The sequence below is a fragment of the Pseudocercospora fijiensis genome (assembly GCF_000340215.1).
Source record: "Pseudocercospora fijiensis CIRAD86 unplaced genomic scaffold MYCFIscaffold_2, whole genome shotgun sequence".
Classification (NCBI taxonomy): domain Eukaryota; kingdom Fungi; phylum Ascomycota; class Dothideomycetes; order Mycosphaerellales; family Mycosphaerellaceae; genus Pseudocercospora; species Pseudocercospora fijiensis.
This window is the reverse complement of record NW_006921533.1, coordinates 8,306,060-8,325,336: the sequence shown is the minus strand read 5'-3', so window position 1 is coordinate 8,325,336 and position 19,277 is coordinate 8,306,060. Positions and strand designations below refer to the sequence as shown.

General features: G+C 47.4%; 5 protein-coding genes across 5 annotated transcripts; 2 read left to right on the top strand and 3 right to left on the bottom strand.

Annotated features, from left to right (window-relative positions):
* Positions 1-400: 400 nt before the first annotated feature.
* MYCFIDRAFT_29423 (uncharacterized protein) lies at positions 401-850 on the top strand (the record flags this gene model as incomplete). The annotated part of the gene is made up of 4 exons (XM_007924143.1): positions 401-440; positions 535-564; positions 685-735; positions 789-850. 4 exons carry the CDS (start codon positions 401-403, stop codon positions 848-850), a joined length of 183 nt encoding a protein of 60 aa, XP_007922334.1.
* Positions 851-1,266: 416 nt separating this feature from the next.
* MYCFIDRAFT_49319 (uncharacterized protein) lies at positions 1,267-3,196 on the bottom strand. Its single transcript, XM_007924343.1, has one exon. It carries the CDS (start codon positions 3,065-3,067, stop codon positions 1,454-1,456), a length of 1,614 nt encoding a protein of 537 aa, XP_007922534.1. The 5' UTR covers positions 3,068-3,196; the 3' UTR covers positions 1,267-1,453.
* A 1,262-nt stretch (positions 3,197-4,458) lies between these two features.
* Positions 4,459-5,415, top strand: MYCFIDRAFT_29644 (uncharacterized protein; the record flags this gene model as incomplete). Its single annotated transcript, XM_007924153.1, has 1 exon — positions 4,459-5,415. One exon carries the CDS (start codon positions 4,459-4,461, stop codon positions 5,413-5,415), a length of 957 nt encoding a protein of 318 aa, XP_007922344.1.
* A 49-nt stretch (positions 5,416-5,464) lies between these two features.
* Positions 5,465-7,564, bottom strand: MYCFIDRAFT_77176 (uncharacterized protein; the record flags this gene model as incomplete). Its single annotated transcript, XM_007924557.1, has 3 exons — positions 5,465-5,854; positions 5,911-6,327; positions 6,389-7,564. The coding sequence occupies 3 exons, from the start codon at positions 7,562-7,564 to the stop codon at positions 5,465-5,467; spliced, it is 1,983 nt and encodes a 660-aa protein (XP_007922748.1).
* A 562-nt stretch (positions 7,565-8,126) lies between these two features.
* On the bottom strand, positions 8,127-18,135 carry MYCFIDRAFT_172721 (uncharacterized protein; the record flags this gene model as incomplete). The annotated part of the gene is made up of 7 exons (XM_007925917.1): positions 8,127-8,232; positions 8,261-8,342; positions 8,418-8,512; positions 8,546-8,675; positions 8,705-8,869; positions 8,917-8,968; positions 18,130-18,135. The coding sequence occupies 7 exons, from the start codon at positions 18,133-18,135 to the stop codon at positions 8,127-8,129; spliced, it is 636 nt and encodes a 211-aa protein (XP_007924108.1).
* Positions 18,136-19,277: the final 1,142 nt, after the last annotated feature.

Here is a 19,277-nt window from a genome sequence, read left to right as displayed (position 1 = left end):
ATGTGCATACAGCTACAGAAAACAGATGGGCTGGTGGGAGGCTAGGAGGGGCTGGGAAGACCACTCCAGCTGCTCTGATTCGCTGTTCCGCGGCAGAGAGCGCCATTATGCTGGGCGCGAGCACGAGAGGGACGAGCATGATCAATACAGCGTGTGTGTGTTGTGTTTGTGATGCGTCATGTGTTGTCGCTGTGCTGTGTGATGTGGAGAGAGAGAGAGAGAGAGAGAGGCCTGCCCAGCCATCGCCATTCCCTTCCCCGACAACCTCAGGCAAACACGGCCACTCCCGCTCCGCTCCGCTCTTCTTCGTCTTGGCATCGAGCTCCGTGACTTCAAGCGTTGACGGCGCCATCACATCACACACCATCACCCTCCACCATCCTCTCCACACCTCGCCAAAATGCCTGGACTGCTCGGAAAGAAGTTCCCCACGCCAATTGGTGAGTCTACGATGCGCGCATGGTGTGCGCGCGCCTGCGCGGCAGCCATGGAGATCTTCGGGAAGAGGAGAAGAGCTAACAACCTGCGTCACAGCGAAGCCAATGTGGCCATTCTTCGCTGCCAGTAAGTCCTACGATGCGACAATCTCGCGAGATGCAACAAAATCCCGAGCACAAGCGTTGAGCGGGAAGAGAAAAGAAAGATGCGGGCGGAACAAAACAAGCTGACATGGACGTTCCCCAGCCCTCATCGTCGCATATGGCATTAATTCCTTCGCAGATGTGCTCGCAAACTGTACGTGAAATTTCCCCCGACACCTTTTCTCCCCAATTTTAACGTGGAAATAGCCGATGAGTACAAGAACGACCCAAGGAACCCAAAGAACAAGATCCCCAAGCCGGCGCATTAGAAGGATGTGAATTCGGAGAGGATAGCATGCATAGAACGGATGCTGGACGTGGAAGTTTGAGACACGGCAGCTGCGTGGAAAGAGCTCAGATGCAGAAGCTACTACTGTACATATACACCACCGAGTGAATCTCATCTGTTGCTCGCACCGCTCTCTTCTCCTTCCATTGTCCTAGGAGTGCGTGCATATTGCCGTGGGGCATTGTCTTGCGGCGACACAGCAGGATGAAATTTAGCCACTCGATCGTCGGACCCAGAACTACAACGAGAAAGACTTCCAGATCCTCTCTCCGTTCAAATTTCGAAATTTAGTGAACGCTGAGAATGCAAGACGACGAGCATTTGAAACGAACATGTCTCAAAAATTTGCGGGAGTACTAGCACTGAAACACATATACAAGACCAAGATCACAGATACACAGCAATACAATTCCATTTATCTTCATACACACATGCTAGACTCGTATATCCATAAATCGGAAAGAATTGAGTCAACGCCATCGTATCTCGTAATAGATTCTGTCGGATAGGCGGTAAGCAGATAGATATATTCTGACATCAGATTTGAGCTCAAAGCTGAACTTTAGAAAACATAGCCTTTGCCTTATTCATCGTCACCACCAAAGAGAGCTCCAAGCCCCATTCGATCTCGCAGTCTCGTAGTCCTACTCGTCCTCGCAGCATTCTGATTCTGCGAATGGTAGTATCTGACATCATGCTGCAGCTGAGCATTGACTCTAGCGCCCATAGGTGCAGCACCAAGCGAAGTGGCCTTGTTGAAAGCCTCTCCGGTATCATCAGGCTCACCGACTTCATCTCCGTCGACGCCATCGTTCCAGCTGTGAACAGTACATGTGCCGAGACCGTGATCCCAGCCATTCCAGCTCGTGGCCGCAATGACCGGAGCGCTCGGATGCCAGGAGCAGTCTCGGACGATAGTTTTCCAGACGCCGCCTCGGCCGTAATAGTCGTAGCGATCAACGTAGCGCTCGTCGGAGACTGGCCGAGAGTTCTTGGTGGCTGCAAGCACGTTGATGGGTGTGGCGGCTTCGGTGCCGTCGAGATTCCAGACATAAATCTTGCCATCGTGTGAGCCAGAATAAATGTATCGTCCATCAGTTGAGCCGGGCGGCGAGAAGTGACATCGAATGAGCGTCTTGAGCACACGATGACCACGGAAGGTGACGATTGAGCAATCGTGAGGGTGTGGTGTGTGGTCGTCGGTATCGTATGGGCTGAAGCGGTAATCGAAGTTGGTGGTGTAGTCTTGCGGGTTGATCTTTTCTCCTTGATCCGTGCTCACCATGTTCCGAAGATCCCACAGCTTGCAGGTCTGGTCCTTGCCATTACTGATCACATATCTGCCATCGCCTTTGCTGTCTATGTAGGTCAAGCCTTCAGTGTGGCCCAAGAACATGCCTGCAGGTCGCATGCTGGCCAGTGACCTTCGATCCCAGACCTTGAGAGTGGTGTCATCGGATCCAGAGTAGAGAATGTGCGGACTCATCTTATCTCCGAAACAGACGGCATTGACATCGTCAGTATGCCCAGGTATCCGCAAGATACTTCGTTGCGCTTCCAGATCGTATACGTAAACGCTCTGATCGCTTGTACCAGCGACAATCTCGCCGCCGTCACCACTGAATCGTAAACTCCAGATACCGAAGTGTCCTCGACTGCGGCCCCAGCCACCAGCGCCTCCGAAACCATGCCCTCCTCCGCCAGAATCTGAGAAGTCCAGAAGCCGGGGTTCTGACTCATCGCCTTGTTCTGTATTTGCCAAGCATATCTGGCTTCTGATACTGCTGTACGCGAGAAGCTTGTTGTCTGGTGACAGAGATGCATCTGTGATGGTCCACTGTCCGCCGTAGTAATGTACTGTCTTGTAGTACTTCCAATCGTAAGGATTGCTGGTGTCGTACATTCGCACTTTAAAGTCCTGACCGCATGCGAAGAAGAAGGAGCCGTCTTCCGAGAATTGGCCCGAGTAGCAACGTGCATTGAGATTGATGATCAAGTCTGCCTTTGATCCTGGAATCATATCCTGGGAAGCAAGATTGTTCAAGACCCGCTGTCGTCCCCGATGCTCGAGGCTCATCTCCCGGTCCATCATTCGCCATGCAAGCTTTCGGCGCTTTCGTCTAGTTTCCTGCGCGATGGGCAGACCACAAGCAGTATGCCGACATCGATCGTTGTTGCCAAATGTGCCCTGCTCCATCAACTCCTTTCCTTGTTCTGATGGAATTGGTGGATAGCGATCTCCGACGACAGTGCGCCTCCGCCGTGCTCTTCTCGCACCATATCCAACGTAGCCGTAATCTTCATCATCGTCCTCTGCATCGTTGTCGTCCAATGCTACATGGCGCGCTCTCCCTTGCGATCGCGTTGTAGGACCACCTGTGAGACCAGAAAGAACACCGCGCAGACCGGCATGGTTAAGAAGCTGTAGGATTTGCTGTTGTGTCAAGCTTATGGTAGCTGTAGCTCTCTGTGTCTGCTGTGGCGTTCGACTGCCTTCGCCCCCCTCTTCCGTCGTGTCTTGTGCAGCTTCATCGTCGTCCTCCGTTGAGACTTCTAGCGTGACCTCCTCGCCATCGGCATCTCTTAGCACGCCTTCCTCCGCATCGAAGTAGACGGTTGTCTCGCCTCCCTCTCCGTCGTCTTCGCCTGGGTCTTCTACTGAGGGCGTCACTTCGTCGCTTGCGAGCTAGCGTATAAAATTAGCATTGTGAACGTCTCATCAGCATTGATCCCATCTGCGTAGCACAAATGCTCCCATGCGAGGCGCCTCGTTCGCTCGTTCTCGTTCGCCCGTGCTCATGTGGTCAGGCGTACCTCAAACCCCATGTCGTCATCGTCTTCCGTCTCCCATGTTGTCGAAGGTGTGTATGCTTCCTGTCCACTCATTGTGCCCGGTTCGATGATTGTTTTGAACTGGTATTAGAGCCTGAATTGACCAAGAGAAGTAGAAGGAGAGACTGCAGTAGTATGCTGCGTTGGTGGCAGTGGAAAGCTTACAGGTCATGAGCTCGGAGATACAGAGCCTTATCGCCATCGTGAACATTGCCGAGGCGTTGTACTAGTTAATCATTATTTGATTAATGACTTGAAGACATCCTGCTTCTCTCGTCGTCTTCCAACATCATCACTTCACGAGGCATCCTCTTTACTTTGCCGCCTCTCCTGCTTGGCGTATGCGCCATTAGGTTGACTCCGTTTATAAGTGGACAAACTCATGATATTCTATCAAGCGGAAGGCGGCGACAATGCAAGATACCAGGAGTGCCTTTGGACGACCGCTGCACGCTCCACGACCATGCTCCGTGGACATCTACCAGTATCTTTGTCAGCATCATACTCGAGTAGCAGTGTTTCCAGCTTCAAAAAGGGTTGAATAAGATCCCGAGTGATGAATGGTGCATTTCTCGCGGCTGTGCGGCATTTGGCTCTCGTTTTCAAATACTGCTGATCCTCAGCTACCAGCTCAGTTCTACCCCTCACGGCACGACTTCCAATTGCCTCTGCCTTGCTTCTCACCGAAGACATGAATATCACCATCTCACCTCAGCCTCATGCTGCACTGACTCCACTTCTCGCCTTGGGACAAGCATGTTCAAGAGAACAAGCCGAATCGTACGCCTTCCAAGGCCTTCGGTGTCTTTGAACCCACCTCATCGTGCTGTGGCAACATATGCAACACCCAATCCGCCGACAAGTACATCCACACGCTCCGAAATATGCAACAATATCCAAGTGGAACGCATAGCGGGAGGCTGTGGCGCCTTCATCCACGACATTGACCTCCGAGTCCTCACCAAGGACACAGCGAAGACAATCCGACAAGCCCTCCTCGACAACCAAGTAATCTTCTTCCGAAACCAACCCCTTTCCCCCCCAGAATTCCTCCACTTCACCTCCTTCTTCGGAAAACCAGTCGAATACCCCTTCGTCAAAGGCCTAGACGGCCATCCCGAAGTGATCCAAGTCCTCAAGAAAGAAACCGAAACAGGCGCCAACTTCGGCGGTGTCTGGCACAGCGACACAACTTACCTCCCGGAACCCCCGATGGCATCGATCCTGCTCGCCAAAGAAGTCCCCTCCGTTGGCGGCGACACATTATGGTCCAATCAATACCAAGCCTACGAATCGCTATCCTCGGGCCTGAAAAGAACCCTCGACCCTCTGCTCTGCGTTCAATCCTCGGCCAAAGCCGACGCATCGAAGACGCGAGAAGACCGGATCGCGGATTCTGGACGGGAGACGGAGCATATGGAAAAATTACATCCTGTCGTACGAACGCATCCTGAGACGGGACGGAGAGCTTTGTTCGTGAATGTCGCGCATACGACGAGATTCGAGGGTTGGACGGAAGATGAAAGTGCGGCTTTGTTACAGTTCTTGTTCAAACATCAGGTCAAACCGGAGTTCACGTGTAGATTGAGATGGGAAGCCGGAACGATTGCATTTTGGGATAACAGATGTACGCAACATTATCCTCTGAATGATTATCATGGGTATAGGAGAAGGATGCATAGAATTACTCTCGCTGGAGATAAACCCGTGTAGTAGTGTAGATAGTATCAATATCTGTTCGATATTTCCATTCCCTTCCACTCTACCCAACCGTCCCACCAACACCCGTATTCCCCTTATCCTCCGCACCCACACTCCCCTTCCTCTTGCCACTCAAACTCCCCCTCCTCTCCCTCTCGGCATAAGGATCAGCAAACTGATAAAGCGGATCAAAAACCTTGACATCCCTTCTCAAAACATGTCGATTAAAATACCACGGCAATTTCTCGGTATAATATTTCGCATGTTCGCGATTTCCCACACTAAACACATTATCCAATTCCTCGAGGGTCAGATTTTTGGTTTCGGGCAGGAGGAAGTAGCAGAAAATCCAGCCGAAGAGGTTCCAGGCTGCGTACCACCCGAAAGCGCCCGTTGGGGTGAAGGCTTGGACGAGGGCGGGCCAGGTTAGGGAGAGGATGAAGTTGAACCCCTGGGAGGAAGGATGTTAGTGGGAAGGGGAAATAAAAGAGGGGGGATTGGACGAACCCATGTTGTGGCTGTGGCGAAACTCATTCCGATGTCTCGAATGTACAAGGGGAAAGCTTCGGCGGAATATGTAAACGGCACGGGGCCTTCTCCTGGGGAATAGACGACCATGAAGAGGTAGATGCTTGCGGCGATGGATCCGAGTTTCGCGTCAGTGGGTTCGGGGCCTTCGGGTCCTATTGTGTCTGGGATGAGGAAGGAGAAACCGCACCAGAAGAGACAGATGGCCATGAGTGGGAAGGTGACGAGCAGGAGGTTTCGACGACCGAAGGTGTCGATTGTGTAGATTGCGGGGATTGCGAAGAGCCAGTTTGTGACGCCTGTGCCGAAGGAGACGAGGAGGGCGTTTGTTTCGTTGAAGCCTGCGTCGAGAAATATCTGCGTGCTGTAGTATGCGATGACGTTTACGCCGCAGAACTGGAAAGGAGGGATTAGAATCGAGGATGGTGGGAGGGTGGGAGGAGGTTTGATGACTTACCTGCTGCATGAACATGACGAAGAAGGAGGATTGCGCTGCACGACGGTTTCGCTTGACCGTGAAGAATTCTTTCCATAAGCTTTTGCCTTCTCTCTGGGCGGCTTCGACTTCGAGGAGTTTGGAGGCGTAGTACATGTCCCTCGCTGCTTGGATCTTATGGGATCGCAGGCGAGACATGGAGTGGAATGCTTTGTCGAATTTACCCTTCTCCATGTACCAGCGAGGAGATTCTGGACAGATGTAAACCATGAACATGACGATGAGTGGAGGAATGGAGGTCGAAGCCATCATCCATCGCCATTGTGTATCTTCACCCAAAAAGTCCAGGGGCTGGAAAGCGACACTGACGACGAAACCAAGCATGATGCCGAACGCTGTCCACATCTGCCACATCATTGTCAATGCGCCTCGAATGGTCTTTGGCGCGGACTCGGCCGCATAGACTGGTGTGGTGCTTGACTTGGCACCAACGGCAAAACCAAGAGCGAAGCGCGCGATGAGGAGATTGTACCATGAGTCGGCCGCTGCCATCCAGATGCCTGCAACGAAGGAGATGAAGCAGGATATCCAAATTGTTCCTCGACGTCCAAAGAACTTGTTGAGTGGAGCGTTTGTCCAGCAGCCGAGCAACGCCGAACACAGATATGGCGCGCCGTTGAGGAGTCCACGAAGCCAGACTTGCTCCTCGCCAATATTGAATGTGCGGAAGTAGAATTGCTGAGCACCGTTGACGGCTGTTTGGTCCATGCCTTGTACGATAGCTGAACCCGCGCAAAGCACGACTAAGAAGTAGAGCATAAACGGTTGGCGCCAGCGATGAGCGATCTCATCTCGTAGCCAGGACTTCTCCTCTTCCGACAGCTGATCGATCATTTCGAAGCCCGTGTCTCGCTGAATGACGCGAGCTAGAAGCGCGCCTTTGCGAAAGGCATCTCGGTCGTCCTGGAGGCCACGAGACTCAACGAAATCGTCTGCATCTCGAAGCACATCCTCCTCGCTCATGCCAAGGAGCGGGTTCTTGAGCAGAGCAGCCACACTGGCCTGTCGTGGTGGGCCATCGTCCGTTCTTTCGTGATGTTCCTTGCCTTCGTCGGAGGAGGACGCCGTCGAAGGTGACGGCCTCTTTTCGGGTTCAATGTGGCTCGCAGCCTCTTCATCCTTTCTAGGAGCTGCCATGATTAGGGATGGATCAGACAACGAGATTGAGCAAGGAACCGCGTCAGATGAAAACAAGAAGATGGAATACTTAACACCATACCTGTTCAACGTAAATAATGGAGCCGGTCCTTCGTGCCACCACACTCTCTTGTCGCCGAAGCAGCGCGTTGGCAAACGTAAGCCATGCCTGGAAGTCTCGCAGAGTCCGCGCCGCATCGGTCTGTTGACATTGGCGCGATGACGTGCGTTGTTCTCGGCTTTGCGCTTGGCGGAAAGAGGAACAGCAAGATCGACGCATTCTTTCCCGGAGGCCCACCAACGCCAATGTCTTGACAATGCACTCCACGTGCGGTCGCGTGGTTCCGTTGCGCCAGAAATGGTGTCGAAACGGATGATCTGTGGTCCTTCGAAATCCATCTTCTCCTTCTACAGTGGTGCCAAGCCCAGCACAAATTGCGGCTGAGGCGCTGCAAGATCCTTTGGAAGATGGCACACTTCTCGGATGGGTTGCGATGGGTTGCCGTGTTGGCGACAGAGAATTGTTCACGAGCATTGTCGCGAGCCGCCCCTCGAAAACATTCTAGGGCTGCCATGTTTTGGACATGTTCGCATCAGGAGCTGCTTGATGAGGCCTTGGCTGGAATGACACTCCGACAGCTGCCAAGTACAGTAAGAAACCCGGACGCCTGCGGGTTACCAGCACTGTATCCACACGATAGAGTCGGCCAAGATAGCGGTGTCTTCGCCGAATCCGATGACTGAATGCCTCGTTCCGTAGGCGCCTCATAATAAGATGCTGTGGTGGAAACAGTGATCAGCCTATCGCCTTTCGGAAGCTCAAGAGGTCAAAATCGTAGTCTCCTTCCTGCACCAACTGATATGTGAGTGATCTCTGGCTTCAAGTCTGATCGAGTGGCGTAGAGGCTTTCGACGTCAGATCTCACATTTGGCGCTCCTAGAGAAATCCTCCATTGCGCCGGCGCAGCTTCGACATCTCACTGCTGGCCCATGTTCGGATACCGTCCGCGAGAAATGATGCTGAAGAGACCAGCCGCCTCCGCAGGAGTCCGCACTGTCCTGAATTGCCAAGTCGATGCTTTCAGACCTTGTTCCGAGCCAGTCTGTGCTGCTGGAGCGCAAGGCTTGACATTCGGATACCCACGCTCTCAGCTGCGCAAAGGAGGTAAATGTCGTGGATCATTTGTAGCTGACCAGGCCTCTGGACTGCCTTGACGGTTGAGCCTGGAATCGTGGAGCGCCTGCCTATGTTCCATGCTCGAGCGTGAGCGGGTTTGATTGCAGGTGGATGCGGCGGGTTGAACACTTAGGGTCGGGGCCTTGTCCATCTTGCGCCGCATCTCGAGGACCACAATACGTGAAGCCGAACGAGCCGTATCGTCTTGAATTCGGTTGTGCTCCGGTCTCAGATTCAGACCCCCTCGCCTCGCTTCGGGAGCTAATTTGGATGCTTTGTAGGCTTGTCTAATAGAAGATAAGTGTAGTAAGAAATATATAGCTATATTATACTACTAACTACCATACTTACTGCCTTAGGTAATGAAGCTATAATAATATAAAAAGAAATTACTTAAATATTAATTTATAAATTTAATTTACTAAAACTAAAACAGCTTATCTAGTAGGTGTGCAGTATCTGCAGTCTCTACGAGAGCTAGCACATGGCTAGGGTACACACGAATAGAAGACAGTAGAAGTTAAGCGGACGTACTATATAGCCGTACGTAACGTATAGATTCTTAGTTTCTAGCATTATCTTTACTACTATATATCTTGTTCTACAATGGACTAATATAGTTATACGATAGCGGAAATTAATTAGTAAGATAAGCGCAATATTTTAGTAGTAGCGAGATATTATAAAGTAGACTAGTCGACGCTTAGTAGACGCGCGAATAGCGTCGCTAGAATAGCTGCCTAAAAATACGAAAACTAGATGATTTTATCCTATTAATAAGAACGCACGCTTGTCGAGTACTTTAATACCCTTTTAGAGCGTAGATTGCCTCCTATACTATCGATGCTTTGTAACTTCGTATGCGATATCGTAAAGAGACGGCCTAGTAAGGGTTAGGTGCCTGCCTTCTATAAAAGGTATAGAAACAAGATTCTCTCTCTCTATCTCTAACTACTAGATAAGGAGCGCAAGAAGGCAGATAGCAAGGCTTAATATTACTTATACTTCGAGTTAGTAGAGCGGAAGATTAAAGAGTATAATATACTACCTAAGAATATATATAATATAGATAAGAAGGGTATCCTTATTAGCTTCCTTATAAAGGCAAAGAGAGTAGTCTTAAAAGCCTGTTATATAAGGGACGATTAGTAGGTTAGCTATAGTATAGTATTAGGGTAAGTATCTACGGTTCTACGGAAAGTATATACCGGGCTTAGCTAGCGTACCGTCCCTGCCGTAATAGCACCCCCGTCCGATAGAACGAAGGCTAGCGTACTATATTAGCTAAACCCCTTCTTATATACTCCTTCCGCTTTTACTCGTTTTTCTTACCGCTCGTATTCGTATTATGCGTTCGTATTATATGTTCTTAGTATATCCTCCTCTCCTTAGTCTAAGTCTACTAGTTTAGCGCGCGTCTTCTTAGTAGCCGACTTTAGTATAGCCTTAGTGTCGGAGCTAGTTATAAAGTTTACGTATTAGCGTCGTCTCTTTTAGTTAGATATCTCGCTAGTACTAGTACTAGCTCGCTTGCGCTTTGTTCTGCTACTCTTGTCTTATGTCTTACGTACGCCGACGTACTAGACTTGCTTTAGCGTTTCGGGTATAGGTATCGAGGCGGGTGCCGAGGCTAGTAGGGATAAGGCGCGATCGAAGGGTTAGCGCGTCCTATTCTTATCCTTGCCTTTTAGTAGGGGGAAGGCTTTGCCTTTGCCCTTAGAGGCTAGGGCAAGGGTACTAGCGTCGGCGGCGCTATACCGCGACTTAGTCTTACGCTTCTCCGATAGTTGCGGCGTAGCTAGCGCTTCTTCGTTAGCAGCTACGGTACTAACGAGCGTCTTAGACTTAATAGCTATAGCGAGCTCGTCTAGTAGGTAGAGATATAGATCGGCGCGTTGCTCGTCGGTAAGCGACTAGTATCGTCCTATAATACTTATATACCCTAGTCCGTAGTATAACTTTACCGGATCTACGTCCTCCGTAGCGTAATCGTATTTAATATCTTTTAGTAGTAGGCCCTTCTTATTATAGGTAGCAACCTAATCGCGGTCTACGCTTAGTATACGGCCTAATTATAGCTAGAGATATACTATACGTAGGAAATAGTCGAGCGCGACATCCGTTAGTATACTATCTTCGTTAGTCGTATTATAGACCTATATATTCGTAAGGGCGTAGTCTAGGATTGCCTTAATATTAATCTCCTTTAGCTACTCTACTATAGCAGCCTTAAAGGTAAGGTAGGACAGGGAAATAATTTAGAGCTACTTCTTATATAGGTCGTAGTTTAGGTCCTTATAGTACTTCCGCTAGCGCGCCTGCTATTAGCGTAAAGAGGTAACTAGCTCGGTTTCGCCCTCGATGTCTAGCGGTATTATAGTCGTAATTATCGCCTAGTTACTTATATTATCGATATACGTCTAAGTAACTTAATCTAGGGCCTTATAGCGGAAGGTGCCGCTACCTATAAGTATAGTATAATAGGTAATAGCGGCAATCTTATATGTTCTGTTAGGATACTGCTTATAGTATAGGTATAGCGGGCCGATTAGCTTACGCTTAGAGCGTAGATATCCCTATGCCTCGACAGAGTACGTATACTACTTTCCGAGATCCTTTAAGCCGATAGTAGTGTCGTCGACCTTACGGTATATTATTCCTAATTTAAAGTCGGATAAGCGGGTACCTATTAGTAGTATATAATCTATTGTCCTAAATCCTAGCATATTATATATTAGTACTGCTATATTAGCTTAATACTACGACTCTAACTAGTCTTCTATACTAGTATACTATATACTAGAGTACTAGAAGTTCTTGTTCTTATCTATATTAACCGCTCTATAGCGTACCTTCTTCTTATCTATAATAGCTAGGCTGTCTTCCTAATCGTCGTCCTTGTCTATCTTACTCTTATTTATCTTAGCTACTCTAGCCGCTCTACGGCGCTGCTTCTCCTCCTTTACGTCTATTAGGGCGTCCTTCTTATCGTCGTCCTTCTCTTATCCCTTAGGCGTATCTATCGCGTCGTCGATAGTAGATATATCGCTAGCGTTATCGGTATAGTCCTCGGCTTATATAAGGTCCTAAACGTTAGCGTCCTTAGTATCGGCTTATATAGAGTCCTAATTGTCCTCGGTATCGTTAGTAGGCTTATCGTAGGTAGTAGGATCGGCGCTATTAGTAGGCTCGGCGTAATCGGTAGGCTCGTCCGATATCTCGTTTTTATAGTCGGCGGCTAGGGGGTTAGCGTCGTGCTCTACTACCGTATGCGTCTATAGTAGTATATAGAGTAATAGGGTCGGTCCTAAGACTAGCGGGCCTCTATAGTATCCCTAGACGCGGTCGAATATAGCTTAGAGCCTACTACGTAGGTCTGTACTAGGTACTAGAGTAGGGTAAAAGTCGCTAATAAATTCTTTAAAGTACTCGTTTATATAAGCAGTCTTATATACCGAGCTAAGGAATTAGTATTCGTATACTAGTTAGAGCGTAATTTGTCCTATATAGGCTAACTTGTCTATTATTATAATACGCTCGATAATATTATTATCCTCCTTTATAGCGACCTTAACGGCGTTTACCGTCGTTATATAGAAGAGGGCGGCGGTACGCTAGCGAGCGCCTAATGCCTTTATAGCGTCTTAAATATCTCTATTTATATCGACGCTGTCTAGGATCGGATATTACGGTCGCTTACCGTCGTTCTAATCGCCGTACTATAAGTCGTCGCTATTATTAGCGTTTTAGCGTACTAGAGAGTCGCTATCGTTATAAGCGTCGTCGCGTACTAGAGAGTCGTCGCTACCGTTAGAGTTCTCGCGTACTAGGGAGTTATAGTCGATAGAGGCTAGGGCATCGTTATACTCGGTCTCCTCGTCGTACGTTTATATAAGCGTTTCTGCCTTAGAGTCGTTCGCTACGACGTACTAACCTAGATTGCACTCGTTATTAAAGTAGGTAGTTTCTATTACGCGAATCTTCGCCCCTAACCTACTTTTTAAGGTTAGAATAAACGCGTCGCCTACTTCGCTAAGGCTTATACTAACGTTAGCTTCTAGTAACTCCTACGCGAACTTAGCGTCTAGTATAGTTTTTATATTTAGGAACGCGATAGAGACAGCCTCGGTTAGCTATACTACCGTTATAGGCTCTATTACGTAGGCTAAAATTGCCTCTATTACTACCTCCTAGAGCTCTTTATTGCGTTCTTATACCTCTATAGGGTCCTATATCTCGGTATCCTATTCTAGAGCCTTACTTCCTACTATAGTCGATAATATAGCGACTAGACCTGTCTCCTCCTTATAGTCGGTATCTTTAGGTATATCCTTCGGCGACTTATTAGTAGCGGCGTCCTCTGCGTTGCTAGCGTCCTTTAGTAGTCGTAGCTACTCGGTAGCCTTTTGCGGTTGTCGCTTGTTAATAGTCTTTAGCTAGTATAGGCGATCTCGTAATAGCTTAGTATCCGCCTCCGGAAGCTTGCCTACCGCCTTTTTATATATTACTTAGCTATATAAGGTAAGTACCTATTCGCCGTCTACTATAATTACTATACTGTTCTCGTCTTCTACCTACCTACCGAGCTCCTTATCGACGGAACGCGCTATTATCGTATATCTAAGGAGGGTCTAGACGTCCTTATAAATAGTATCGAGCGTTATCTTTTATAGGAAAACATTCGCGAGCACTACCTAGATTAGCGTCGGCTAGTACTTCTATAGGGAGTCCTTAAGGTAACGGCCCTTAGGTAGTAGTAGATTAGCTTCGGTATTCGCTATAACGTCCTACTTCTTAGTATCTTTTATTAGGATCGTCGCGCTAGACGTTATAGGCTATAGCTCGATAGTATCTTGCTTATCTTGCGCTGTGTTTATACCTAGCGCGTCTTGCTTGTTATTTGCTATAGTCTCGCTTAGCTCGGCGCCCTACTTATATCGTAGGGCCTTCTTATTTAGATTTAAGCCTTCGTCGCCCTAGTAGCTATATAGCGTATTATAATAATCCTTCTACTCTCTAATCGTCTTACGCTTCTATATAATAGTATCTTAGTCGTAGACGATTGTAAGCGTACGCTCGGGCTAGTACCGGTATTTAGTTTAAAAGTCTGCTATTAACGCGATCTATATAAAGTATTATAGTAGCGCGGTTATTTCGCTAGTAATAGGGTCTACTAGCTCTGCGGCTAGAATCTTTTCTTATGCCTTTACGTGCATCGCCGCCGTTTGCTAGTTACGTATCCGCTCGGCCGTAAGTATCTAGTTTAAGGGATACTAACCCGGTAGGTCGTCGCGATTTAGGTACTACTCTATATCGTCGCGGCCCGCGACCTAAGCGATCTAGTCGCAGACTACGACAAGGTTAATATTAGTGTTATCCTATCTAGGCATATCTTTAAGTACCTCGTATAGAGTGCTAATTGCGTTAGAATAGAAACCGTACTTTACTAGTACGCGGAATAGTAGCGCTGCCGCCTAGACGTAGTTTCTGCTATATAGCGCTCCTATCTCCTTATAATTAGTTATGCCGATATTAAGTCGTAATAGCGTTCGGATAGCGTAATAGATGTCGTAGTTCCGTACGCGTATAGAGATGTTATCTAGGTCGTAGAAAAGCTTCGTATACTAGGGGTTAGAGAGCGTAACAACCGCGCCTTCGTCGCTAGCGTCGAATATATCGGGCGCCTAATCGAGAAACTAGTAGAATTCTAGTACGCTAAAGAAACAGGCCTACTCGGAGCAGTCGTCCTTATCGTACCTACGAAGGCTCGCATTTTCCTAGAGTGTAATCTTAATACGTCGTAATAAGTTATAGTCTATTACGCTAGGCTCCGGGTCGAGTAGAGATAAGGCGAAGTCCGTAGCTTCTATATAGTCCTACGCGCGGATACGCGTAATAAAGGCGCGATAGGAGCCGTACTTATATAGGAAAAAATCCGCGATCGTAATTAGATAGATCTTAGTAGCGCGTCCGCGAAGAAGAACTCGTAGGATCGGCGTATTATAGATTCGCGTCTAGATCTTAGCGCTTATAAACTCGCCGACGTAGTCGCGTAGCGGCTAGTCTAGTTCGCGGTATACTAGTGCTAGCACCTACTCTACTAGGATACCGTAATTAAGTCTCTACGCTACTTCTATCGGCGTAGTAGCGTAGTCGTTATATAGCTCGAATTTAGGCTCTTAAGAGGCGAAGAATAGTAGGGACTTATAGTAGCGTTCCTTTAGCTAGGTCTAGCTAGAGTTAGACAGTTCGTCCTAGCGGTATATATATAAGGCGATAGGCGGCGGGCTATAGGTGTTATTCTAAGGGCAGTAGCGTACTATCGCGGTAATGTCGCTAGGCGTACTAGCGTTGCTCGATATAATAGGGTTGCCGACGGGGTAGCGGTATATTACTAGAGGGCGTACGTAGTCGTAGGTTCGCTAGAGTAGAGGGAGGTTAGTATATTAAGTTTGATATATACGTAGTAGCTAAAAATTTTTAGGGTATTGCTAGGGCGTTCCGCTTTATTATAACGTAAACTTTACCTTACCTACGCTACGCCGTTTATATATATAGTACGGCCCGTCGGATTAGAGTAATAATAGGGGAAAGACAATAAAGTAAACTATTTGCGTTTTAAAAATAAAGTAAAGTAAGGTGCGATTTAAAATAAGGTAAAGTAGGGTGCGATTTAATTATAGACAATAATGCTATAACGTAGTATGCCGCGATAGAGATGCCTATTATTGCGTATAGTGCTACTTAGTTAACCTTCTATATAGCCGTTCTTTAGGAGTTACGCAAGCTAGGCCTCCGAGAAGGCCGAGCCTATAGTTCTTCTACTATCGACTACGGCGCGCTTAGGGACGGCGCTATCGGTATCTGCTATTATAGCGCTTGCTAACGTGCCGCCTACTAACGTAACGCTTGCTATCGTAACGCTTGTTATAGGTAGAGGCGATCGTATTCCTAAACAAGTTCCGCTAAGTCGCGGAGGTCGTTAACGTCGTACTAAACGTTATACGCGTAACCGTAGCTACGCTACTTAACTAGATATTACGTCTTGCCCCTAGAGACTCTACGTCCGAGGAGCTTCTCGATCTCGTAATAGGGCGCCTTTAGGTATAGGTAGTCGTCGTCGAAAGGTGCTTTATCTACTAGCCTAGGCTTAGGTATCTCTCTATCGTATAGATTACGGCCCTCGGGGTAAGGTTCTAGCTACGAAACTGAGATTATAGGGTAGATACGCATTACTAGGAGGAGATCGAGTTCGTACGCGAGGTTGCCGACTAGGCGTACTACCTTAAAAGGACTAGTACGCTACGCGGAGAGCTTTCGGTTAGGGTTCCCTAGTAGGCGGTATCTCTTATATAGCTTAAGTAGTACCTTCTAGCCCGTCTTAAAGGAAATAGGGCGATACTTGCGGTCGTATCGGTCTTTTATTATTGCTATTACCTACGCGAGAGAGTCCGCGGCCTAATCGCGTACCTCCTATCTTAATACTAAGTAGTCCTTAGTAGGGAGCTCGGTAAGGGGGTTTAGCGCGTCTAAGTTAGTCTTAAATCCTTAAATCAGAATATTAGGTACCTCTCCCGTCGAGGCGTTTCTAGCGTTATTAAGCTCGGCCTAGATATACGGAAGTGCGTCCGTCTAATTAGCGTCTAGATAATTAGAGGTAAAGAATCGTAGTGCGATTTCTACGGTCTAATTAGTTCGCTTAGACTAGCCGTCCGACTAAGGGTAGTACGCCGTCGTTATAAAGAACCTCGTACCTAACTTCTTAAAGGCTGCTTTTATAAAGTTACTAAGCTAAATAGGGTCCCGGTCGCCGATTATAATAGCCGGAAGGTTGCGCTCTATTTCGATATGTCCTTAGATCTAATCGCTGCCGTGCTACTACGCCGTCTACGTTAATTTATACTTACGTAGTATAACGCGCTTAGAGTACTTATACGTCTTAGTAAGGAAACTATCGTAGCCGTCTTTATTAGGTAGCAGGCCGTAAACCTAGTTTATAGTAATAGCGTACTATAGAATAGGCTAGCATTTAATCGGTTGCAATTTACCGTATAGAGGATAGCGTAGCGTCTAGTTTAGGATATACTCGGAGCAATAAGCGATATACTTAGAGACCTCGCGTCCGAGCCGGTATATATAAAAGCTAGCGTATAGACGAGCGTAAGTGCGGTAATAACCTGCGTAGTAGTAATAATCGTAGGCTATTTAGAAGACCTCCTTATATAGGGAGCGGGGGATATATAGCCTCTCTCTGCCGTCGGTATCGTCCTTAAAATAGATAAGGTCGTCGCGTAAGAAAAAACAAAGTCCTAATAGGCTCGACTCGGCCTCGCCTATAATGTTAGCTTCCTTATAATTAGGGCTGTCGTTAGCGTCTAAGGTCCTCTTAGCGGCGGCTCGTAGGCGGCGTTCTTCTACGGCGTTTAGCTAAGCTAGGATTGCGGACTAATACAGGTCCTTAGTATATCCTGCTTTTAAGTCGTCCTTAAATTCGGTAGCGAGTTCTACGAGTACGGAGTAGAAAACTATAGGCTCGTTAGAGGTATACGTTCGGCCGGAGTACTCGTCGATTATAGTAGCGTAAAAGCAAATCGTACCCTCGCTTTCGTATAGGCATATATAGTACGCGTCGATTATATTATTCGTAGGCGCCGGATTGTTATATACTAGGGGATCTAGTATATCGTATATCTAATCTGCCGCTCGGTCGAGGTCCGCTACGAGCCTACTTAAGGCGTTCGGTATTCCGTAGAGGCGTCCTAGGCGGTAGTGTACCTTAAGCTTAGGGTACTAAGAGAGGTACTAACTAGCTCGCACTAGGCGGAGATTAAGCTTGTCCGTAGATATAGTCGTCGCGAGACTCGCTGCCGTAGTAATGCCTAGGGCCGCTATATAGTCGGAAAAAACATATACTAGCTTACGTACCGCTTATAGGATTATTCGTACTTTGCGAGCTGTCTAGACTAGTCCGCTAACCTTAAGCTCGGTAGCTAGGTACCGCTTTTCTACGTCTGTAAGGGCTTTGCTAAGGTATATAATAACTTGTACCTAATAAAGGACGGAAACTAATACTACTACTACTACTACTTATAGCAATAGTATAGGCTACCGAGGGTAATATAACCTATAGCAATATAGGTAGCTATATTTAGCAAGATAGGATAACGAGACTGTCGCTTAGGCTAATAACTAGAGCCCTGCAATATAGGCATTATAGAAGTGTGACATAAACAATGTGCTATACGAGGTTAATAATCTATCTATAATGCAGAAGGAGGCCTCTTATATAGGCTCAAAACTAGCCTATAGGTGTAGGGCCGGTTACTAGCTAATATCCCTCCCTTTCTTCGTATCTAACTAGACACGCTTTACATTACGCGCTTAAAACAAACATATATGTATCCTTAGCGTTCTTAGCTAAGGCTATTTTTAGAACTCCGTAATAATACCCCCGGGGTAGCATTAATCCTAGATACTATAATTATATAAAAACAACTTCCTAAGCAACACTATATAGACCTACTATTGCTTTAACGCGCCGTAATCCTTACTAGCAATAACCTTATCTACTAGTCGGTTCTCGAAATCTCCTCCGTATGCGTTAAAGCTATTAGCACCGAAGTACTGTCCCTCGTAGAAAGCTTAATTAACGAAGAGGTTAGTAGCCTTTTCCTTCGTAGCATTCTCCTAATCGTATAGATATTCCTTAAGTCCCTCGTTATTAAGCTAGAGGATCTGTTTAACTTCGTTCTAAACAACGTAACTTAACTAAGGAATCCTACTAACTAGGGCGTCGGAGATGCAACTAAGGCCTTCGACTAAGATAGCGGCAGGGAAGGGAAACGGTACGAAGGTATTCGAACCTAGAAGGGCAGTTAGATTACGGTACGCCTTAGCAACCTTAGCGACGGTTAAGTTGTTATAACCCTTAATCTTAGTGCCGTCGATAACGCGAGAGTAGCCTAGGTTAATTAATATACGGTTGCTCTTAGTCTTTAGATTACTATATAGTAGGTATAGCATCTAAATAGAGACTTCGTACTCCTTTAGAGGGTTAAGGATCTACTCTACCTTACGCCCCTTACTATTAGGCTAACTATCGAACATATAGTCGAGGTCGTCGTCGGTAAGGTACTTATTAGTAAGCTTGCCGATCTTGCTTAGCGGGACTAGGCTACGAGCCTTAAGCTTCTTAACCTAGTTCGTAAAGACCTCGGGCTAATGTATACCTTCGACAATAGTAGAGTAGCTAGTCTTATCCTTAGACATAAGGCAGACCTTAATACGCAGGTAACTAGCACCCTCGCTAGCTACGAGCTTAACTATATCTTGTCCGAGACGAGTAGACTCCTTAGAAGGACAGTTCTCGTAAGTACCGCTAACCTTAAAGAACTTAGTAGGCTTAGGGACGGAGATAAGCTCGTATACGTAATTAGGTCGAAGGGCGATAGCTAGGAGCTATAGGGCAGGGTGCTAGCGGACGATTTAGTTGCTTATACTATAAGTTTAAAGGGCATTGCGGCCTTCCTACTTAGA

Coding starts and splice junctions, on each gene's coding strand:
- MYCFIDRAFT_49319 (XM_007924343.1), bottom strand. CDS start 3,067: ATGGAGCAGGGCACATTTGGCAACAACGATCGATGTCGGCATACTGCT.